The 8,873-nt window shown below is 46.0% G+C and overlaps 1 protein-coding gene across 1 annotated transcript; it reads right to left on the reverse strand.

Annotated features, from left to right (window-relative positions):
• Positions 1-575: 575 nt before the first annotated feature.
• LOC106647231 (uncharacterized) lies at positions 576-5,251 on the reverse strand. Its single transcript, XM_089589273.1, has 7 exons — positions 4,642-5,251; positions 4,390-4,527; positions 3,025-3,703; positions 2,626-2,959; positions 2,253-2,574; positions 1,084-2,154; positions 576-1,024 (listed from the first exon to the last, which is right to left on the reverse strand). The coding sequence occupies exons 1-7, from the start codon at positions 5,249-5,251 to the stop codon at positions 576-578; spliced, it is 3,603 nt and encodes a 1,200-aa protein (XP_089445399.1).
• Positions 5,252-8,873: the final 3,622 nt, after the last annotated feature.

The raw sequence follows: 8,873 nt of genomic DNA on the forward strand, positions 1-8,873 counted from the left end.
CTAGCTCAGAGACAATATCAATCAAAGCAATGGCAAACAATAGAAAAGATAACTGTGGAGCGCTTTCCACTTACAATAAATCAAATTATTGGTACAATTTTGTATAAAGGTATTTTTTCTTAATTTCTTTAAATTGGTACAATGAGTGTTACCAGAAACGAAGCAAAAGGGAAAATTATAAACTATAAAGCGAAAAAATGTGCGATTTTTTTTTTTTAATTAATTCTAAATGTTATTATATTTATAAACTATACAATAAGAGAGGCGGTGAGGTTGGACCGCGAAAATAGTTATACCATCTCTCAAATAATTACTTAATTACTTAACGTGTGCCCGTTGATTCGATCTCGGAAACGGTACGTAGCAAAATTAACTTATGAATTGGTCTGGTTAAGATAGTACTTTGAGTTTTAACCTTTACGACTCGCACCAGCGCCTTTGGGTCTTCAAAAGCATCTTTGACTCTCCCAAGAGGCCACCTGCCAGGAGGAGTGTTCTCGTTTTTAATTAATACTAGGTCCCCTACCTGTAACGACCGTTGGGGAGAGACCCATTTTTCACGAGTTTGGAGAGAGCTAAGATACTCTGCTGACCACCTGCGCCAAAAACATTGTAAGGCTCGGGACAGTAGCTTCCACCAGTTGCCATTGCGTGCCAAGGGTGCAGAGAGCATCGGCAAAGAAGACGTTTTTATGACGATCCATCAACATTTTGCTCAACTCTCGATCAGCCCCCACAAAGTTAGTGCCTCGATCACTATAGAGATCGGAGCACTGGCCACAACGAGACGTGAAACGTAGGAAGGCCGCTATGAAAGAGTCGGCAGTGTAGTCCTCGACGACCTCCAGATGTAAAGCTCTCGTGACTATACAAATAAAGACCGCAACGTAGCCCTTAAGGGTGCCTCTCCCGTGGTGCTTTGCTAAACGAACAGGAAAAGGACCGGCGTAATCCACACCAGTTCTTAGAAATGCTGGTGAGTTACTCTTGCAGCTGGCAGATCTGCCATCAACTGCGTTTGTGGCTGTGCAGCATACCAGCGACAGGTCAAGCAGTGAGACAGTACAGAACTTACAATCTGACGACCATTTAGTATCCAGTACTTTTGACGAAGAGCGGTCAAAGTTATTTGGGTACCACCGTGAAGAGTAAGAAGATGATAGCGTTTAACAAGTAACAGGGTGAGAGAATCTCTACCAAACAAGATTAGTGGGTGTTTCGCGTTAGAGTCGAGCAAAGCGTTACTTAGCCTACCTCCAACTCGCAACAATCCATCAGAGAGAAAAGGAGCGAGCTTACGCAAACGGCTCGAGGCAGGAAGATGCTCCTGTTGACTAATGGGCAGATTAGCGTTGCGTTTCAAGACGGCAATGTCATGAGCAAAATGACGCTGTTGATGATCAAAGATCAAAAGCAGAGACGCCGATTCTAACTCAATGGTAGTCAAGCTTGAATAAATGTATCGAGCAAAAGCTTCACGTTTGATGAGACTCAGGTCAGTGGACTGTATAGATGTAGTTAAGGATGACTGCCTCAGGCTACCAAGACATCGATAAGCGAAACGCAGGACGTAAGCCGTGACCCGTGTTAACCTGAACCTATGAGAGCAACGGCTAAGGAGCGAGGTAACGAAGGAGTCAGGCTCCTTTTTCGAACAACTTGCTACGAGGTTGAATGAGGGAGACGGCTCGATGACTTCAAGTTTCAGGTCAGGGTACTGGGGATCAGTCTCATGCAACATGTCTGGGCCATGAAACCACAACTGCTTGGCAATTAGCTGACTAGGGAGAATGCCTCTAGAAGCCAGATCAGCTGGGTTCTGTTTTGAAGAGATGTGATGCCATTTAACGATCGGCATCAAGTGGTGAATGTCTGAACATCTGTTGGCTACGAAGACCGGCCACTTTGACGGCGGAGCATTAAGCCAGTGGAGAAAATTAAGAGAATCCGTCCACAGATGGATGGGAACTTCATCACAAGGACAGCTATCAGTAAAGTGTCTTACGACTTTAGCCAGTAGATGTGCACCGCACAACTCAAGCCGAGGAATGCTCAGCACCTTAAGGGGGGCAACTCGGGTCTTGGCTATTTGGAGCGACACGTGAACAACATTTTCTACATAACGCGGGTGTAGACGACAGCGGCGTAGGCTGACTTAGACGCATCAGCGAATCCATGGATCTCTAACCGGATACTAGAGGAATAAAAGTTCCAACAGGGAATCCTCACTTGATTGAGTTGAGGAACCTCACTCAACCACCTGACCCAAGGTTCAACAACTGAGTCTGGAAGGGGCGTGTCCCACGAAATTTTAAGCAACCACAGTGATTGTAGCAACATCTTTGGAACTATTATCACCAATGAGAACCAGCCCAAAGGATCGAAGAACCGGGCAGTCTGGGCGAACAAGATTCTCTTGGTCCAGAGATTAGGAAACTCATCAACCGTGGATTTGAAAGCAAATTCATCAGTCTGGGAGTCCCATGACAATCCAAGGACTGAAATGGCTTCTGGATTTTCTTGCAAAGTCTTTGGCTGGTCGACTCGATGGTCAAGAGGGACGCTAGCCAAAGCCTGCGGCGAGTTAGAGAACTATTTGCGAAGAGGAAATCCACCTAACCGTGCCAGTTCCGTGAGTTCCTCACATTTTATTGAGGCCTCCTCCACCGAATGACCGCCTGACAAACAGTCATCTACGTAAAATTCCTCGCGAAGAATCCTGGAAGCTCTAGGATGCGATTCAGCATGCTCAGAGGCAAGTTGGCGTAAGCCACGAGTCACCAGGAACGGAGAACACGCGAGACCATAAGTGATGGTAGTAAGGAAGTAGGTTTTGATCGGAGAAGAGACGTCAGGTCTCCAAAGGATCGCTTGAAAAGTTTGATCGTCTGAATGAACTGGAATCTGCCGGAACATCTTTTCTACGTCGGTGGTAAAGACAAACTTATAAAACCGCCACCTGAGAATCAGCTCGAAAAGAGTTAACAGGGATTTGGACCTGTGTGGAGTAAGGAGTTCAAAGACAGACCACCTCTAGTCCTAGCAGAGCCATTAAAGACAACTCGCAGCTTAGGAGTTGGCGTATTGGTCTTCAAAACTCCATGATGAGGAAGAAAACACTTCGCTAGGCTCGAATTCGATACTTCGCGCATGTGACCAAGAGCCAGGTACTCAGCCATAAAGGTCTTGTATGACTCGAACAGGTAAGGGTTATTCCTAAACCTTTTTTCTTGTTGGCGAAACATGGAGAGCGCCGTGTTATAAGAGCTTTCCCGAAGGGAAAGAGCGTCGGTGACTTGACCTTTAAACGGAAGTCTGACTACAAATCGACCATCCGAGGATCGCGAGTGCGTGTGAACAAAATGTTCCTCGCAATGAAGATCCTCTCCCTTGAGCTCTGGTATGAAGAGGGGTTCTTCGACTAACCAAAATCGTTGCACTATTTCAATTAGATCAAGGTCTTTACAGATGTGCATTACGGTAACCTCTTTGGGTCGGGCAGTGATCATGTGATTTTCCCGCTTCGCAGAAGGGACATTTTCCGGTGGATGGGGCACAGATCCGGACAGTAGCCATCCGATGCTGGATGCGGAGGCTATAGGTTGATTTGCAGGGCCCCGTCGAATCGAGTTTTGAATAACATGAGCATGGACCGAGGCTCCGAGCAGAACGTCTATTTGATCTAGAGCGTATTGGTCAGGATCTGCAAGTTAGAGTCCTTGAATGTGAGGTAGTGTTAGTAAGCTCCTTGAAATTGGAGGCTTATAAGAAGAAATTTTTGGAACTACTAGGACCTCGGTATCACACTTAAAACTCGATTCGAAGTGAGGTTGGAAAGTTATGTAGGTTCTCTTCCGAATAGAGGTCGTAGAAGAATCACCTACACCAGTCAACGAAATACTAGCTGGGTGAGTTTTGAGACTCAACGTATCGCAAAGCGAGCGAGTTATTAAGGAACTTTGAGAGCCCTGATCAACTAAGGCTCTGACTAAAACTTTCTGACCATGGGGACCACGAACATAAATTCGAGCGGTAACTAACAGAACTTTGGGTCCCGAGGGGAAACTAGGGCTAAGGCACAAGCTAGCGGTAGCGCAAAGGTTTTAGTCGGACTGAGACCCTTGATGCTTGTCAGAATCTCCCTCTTAACTATGTGTAGATTTGCCTGACAAGTTTGGACCTTTCGCGGGAGTAGACTTAACCTCTTCCGTGTGCAACATGGTGTGGTGCTTCCGGTGGCAAACTGAACAGGAGAACTTACTTTGCACTGCCTAATAAAATGTTGCCCAAGACAGTTGAGACAAAGTTGTCTATCGTTAATGATCTGCCTCTTTTCATCGAGCAATTTATTACGAAAAGACTGACAAGAGTGCAAGCGATGGGACTTACCACAAAGAAAGCAGCTAGGAGATCCTGACTCATCAGGAGATGCAGTGCTCTGATGTACAAACGAAGATTTCTGTTTGGATTTCAAAGAGTCAGGTTGTTGGCCTGAGTTAGGCTTCCGTTTAGTCGACTCTAACGTTTCTAATGTAATGATTTGTGCAGCGATGAACTCACGCAAACGATCAAGAGTCGGAGGTTCATCACTACTACCTAGATGCTTCTGCTAATCTCTATTGGCAAAATTATCAAACCTACTAACGATGAGAGCGATGAGAACGTCTTCACTTCCGTTTTCTCTACCCAAAGCGACGAGAGAATCTAGGGGATCTAACATTTCCTTAGCTAAGCACTTCATTTCCGCACAGGAGTTGAATTTCATATTTGAGCAACTAAGAATCGTACCCGTGTATGTAGTAACCGAGCGCCACTTATTGTCATAATACCTGACAAGAGCGTCCCAGGCCTGTGCGTAGTTTTCACCCGAGAGGGGAATATTTTTTATCAGGTCAGCTGCTTCTCCGGTCACATGGGTTCGCAGGTGCTGGTACTTAATAATAGTAGGGAGCTCGATTTTTTGGTGAACTAAAGGCTTAAAAACGTCGCGAAAGCTTTCACATGCCACAAAATTGCCTGAAAACGTAGGAATGTTAACAGAGGGTAACGAAGACAGACTATGTAGAGCTAAGGTGGAAGCTGAGCCGGGGATCGCGGTCGGCGAGGTCGGAGGGTCGAACTTAGACGCATAATCCTCGAAGTCACCTGTGACTGAGCAATAGATCTCTTCAAATAAATCAATCAAGTTTTTCTTTATGTATTCATGTCCACTGGGGTCCTCATCAAGATTTAAAATTTGATCATGAATCATTAACATTTGATCGTACGCATCCTTAACCACCTTACTCCGAGTCTTGCATTAACCCCGAGTCATTTTCGTTTCTCCTAACTTTCGAAAATTAGCGAAGGTATTTTTTATTTTGTTGTAGAGCGCTAGCTGCTGTGCGTAAGGGGTTTCTAAATCAGCCATTTCAAAAGAAAATTGCGTAGCGTCGTCCCACGTATCTGATCCGTAACCTGCAAAGGAGCAGGAGCAAGCAGCAGTGGAAGCTCTTCAAAAGGACGTGCGCGCACAGCAGTGCAGCAGCAACAACGCTGATGTGACACGTCGCCAAACGACGACGCTCTCAGGCAGGCTGGCCACCTGTAATCAAACAAAGATGGCCGCGACAGGCGCGGCTGTGACGATCACACGTGCGCCGAAAGCGCAAACGATGATGGCCGTTAGCGAGCTGGAGGCTCGCAAGGCTCGGCGCGCTTCGGCAGCCAACGATGTATGGCCAAGGGCGAGCGGGTAGCTGGGCAACCTCGGCGTGTGGCGACGGCCTGCAGCTCCGTGTATAGGGCGGGCGCGGCGACGACGACCACAGCACCGCGTACGGGAGCACGCAGGAGAGCACAGCAGCAGCGGCGGGTGCGGCTGCGAGCACGTGTGCGCCGGAGGCGCAGACAAAGATGGCCGTCAACGAGCTGGAAGCTGGCACGGCTCGGTGCGCTTCGGCAGCCGACGATGTGTGGCCAAGGGCGAGCGGGTAGCTGGGCAACCTCGGCGTGTGGCGACGGCCTGCAGCTCCGTGTATAGGGTGGGCGCGGCGACGACGACCACAGCACCGCGTACGGGAGCACGCAGGAGAGCACAGCAGCAGCGGCGGGTGCGGCTGCGAGCACGTGTGCGCCGGAGGCGCAGACAAAGATGGCCGTCAACGAGCTGAAAGCTGGCACGGCTCGGCGCGCTTCGGCAGCCGACGATGTGTGGCCAAGGGCGAGTGGGTAGCTTGGCAATCTCGGCATTTGGCGATGGCCTGCAGCTCCGTGTATAGGGCGGGCGCGGCGACGACGACCACAGCACCGCGTACGGAAGCACGCAGGAGAGCACAGCAGCAGCGGCGGATGCGGCTGCGAGCACGTGTGCGCCGGAGGCGCAGACAAAGATGGCCGTCAACGAGCTGGAAGCTGGCACGGCTCGGTGCGCTTCGTCGCCAACGATGTATGGCCAAGGGCGAGCGGGTAGCTCGGCAACCTTGGCGTCTTGTTCACGTTGCCCTGTCCTATCCGGCTCGAAGGACCAATGTACAGGATGGTGCCCGGAGGCAGTGCTCCTGCATTGTTGTTGCGCCGGATCACGTGGACGAACGGGAGTTGACGAGAACTTTTGGGAATTGTAGTGTACGCGGGTAAATAAAAAGGCGACTTCCTTTTATTGAATCAGCTTTAATTTTCGTTCGGAACTTAACACTCGCGTACATTGACTTTCTTACATAAGAGGGAGAAGAGACGCAGTGCAGTGTGACTGGCTCTTACTCCCTTTTGTGATGCAGAGCAGTTGCAGACTGACTTGGCGAAGCGATGCTAAGCCGGGGAGAGCACGGAGCTCAGTCTTACCACCTTTTTCTAGCGCGGCGCATGCGCTTTTCACTCAGAGCACACGCGTGGAGCACTCGGCTGAAAACACTTTTAACACACATACACGCACACAAATGACATCAAGCATTTCCAATTGCTCTATTTCCTCAAGAGTTTTTGAAAAAGGGATGGGGTTCATTTTGTCATCATCTAGTACTATAGCATCATGATAATATGATAATAAGGCTCGTCGTTCCTTACAAAAGTTTCGACCCAATAAACCGCCATCTTTGATCGAAAAATCGTTAGGAATCACATGAAAAATTGTAGGTTTTCCTTGTATGGTCATATATGTTGTTCCTTTAGTTAAAACTCGGTGAGGTGTGATTCCAGTAAGGTTAATAATTTCACTAGTCCCAACTCGTAAATATGGGTGCAACTGATCTAATTTAATCAGATTTTTGGTGGCGCCATTATCGAGCATAAGTGTTATAAAGTGATTTTTCCCTTCTGGGATTGATAACCTTATGCTTGTAGGCTCGTCGTCTACGACAAGTCCCTGGCAGGTACCAATGTGTACGGTTTCAATTCTGTTGCTATTTTCATTACCTGCGCTGAAACATTCGGTGTAGGGGTTAAATTCTGTCTTTGAGGGCTCACCTCCGAACGACGATTAGGGTGAGCCGCCTGAGAGTTTAAATGATGCGGCAAATGGTCGCCTCCTGGTTGGTATTGATTTTGAAAGATCTGATTCTGATAGTTAGGATTAAAACTTTGTTGATTATAACTATTATAATTATTATTTCGGGAATACCTACTGTAATTCTGACCTCTTTCTCGGTATCCTTGATTATTACCAGGTTTAAAATTATCATTCTTTTGAGTGTAATAATCATTAGGACTTTCGTTATTATTTCGTCCGAAATTATTCTGATAATAATTAGAGTTTCTCGATTAATTTTGAAAATTCCAATTTCTTCCCTGATTTTGATAATTTTTACAGTGATTCTGTCCATTATTTTGTTGTTGATATTGTCTATTATAATTTTGATAATTATTATACTGCCTATCAGCGTGATTATTCTCATTGTCGATCTGTTTTTCATTAACTTGTGCCACTTTATGTAATGAGAATGGCTAATCGGGATACCTATTCTGCTGTTGATATGCTGTCACTACTGCTATCTCTACGAGGTAGTCCTTGATATCGCGTATCCGGAATCATACCCGCTCTCATTCGGCTCTCCAATCTCAATGCGTAATCGAAGGTGTCGGCTAGAGAAGCAGGTTCTTCCGCATCTACCTGCTGGCTTATCATAGGTGCTAGTCCTTTTATGAACATGTCTAACGCCATGTCTTTTATAGGGGTCATCATATGTGCGTTGTATGTATTGCCTTTATCTTCCATCAAGGCTTTTTCAGCACCGCTTAGCAGTAGGTTTACATAATCATAATATTCACGAACCGATTGGCCTTGTCGTTAGCGCCCTTTCTGCAGCTGAGTTTAATAGTAAGCAACGGTTTTCCTGTTGCATATCTTTTTTTTAAATGGGTTACAAATGCTTCGAGGTTTTCGAAATCTTACGCTTACGTGCGGCACCTCGTAGATTTTGCAATACTGCTCTTTTATATAAATCTTTTTGATCATTTCTGACCCAGCTTTCTCCATTTCTAACATCTTTTATATAATCCTTCAGTGAAATATTTTTCCTATCGAATATAGGGATGGATTTAATTGCATGCTAAAATGAGAAGTTGGCATTGAGAGACTCCATCAGCGCTTCGGCTACTGTGATATCGGCATCATCGTTTCCATTGACCATTTTCTTAGTTGTATAATACCCTACGTGCGTTTTGTTTTATTTTATTTTATTTTTTTCTATTCTTTGTGTGTGTAATACTAACAAAAAAAAAAATTATACTACTATTTGTTTTGGTTATTTGTTTTGGAAATATATTCTATTAAATCCTTGACATTTATCGCAGAAGACATAAGTAATAAAGAAATAATTGTATGTATATGTATATATATCTGTGTATTTATTCGTGTGTGGATGTGTATGTCTTTAATGTGAGCGTTTGCTTAACGC

Source organism: Copidosoma floridanum, unplaced genomic scaffold (assembly GCF_036245765.1).
Source record: "Copidosoma floridanum isolate Cflo_tuat_1 unplaced genomic scaffold, Cflo_Japanese_pri ptg000008l, whole genome shotgun sequence".
NCBI lineage: Eukaryota > Metazoa > Arthropoda > Insecta > Hymenoptera > Encyrtidae > Copidosoma > Copidosoma floridanum.

Coding starts and splice junctions, on each gene's coding strand:
- LOC106647231 (XM_089589273.1), bottom strand. CDS start 5,251: ATGATTCATGATCAAATTTTAAATCTTGATGAGGACCCCAGTGGACAT. Junction 4,528..4,641: donor TCTCATCGCTCTCATCGTTA/GTAGGTTTGATA, acceptor TCATTACATTAG/AAACGTTAGAGTCGACTAAA. Junction 3,704..4,389: donor TCCTAGCTGCTTTCTTTGTG/GTAAGTCCCATC, acceptor TCTAACTTGCAG/ATCCTGACCAATACGCTCTA.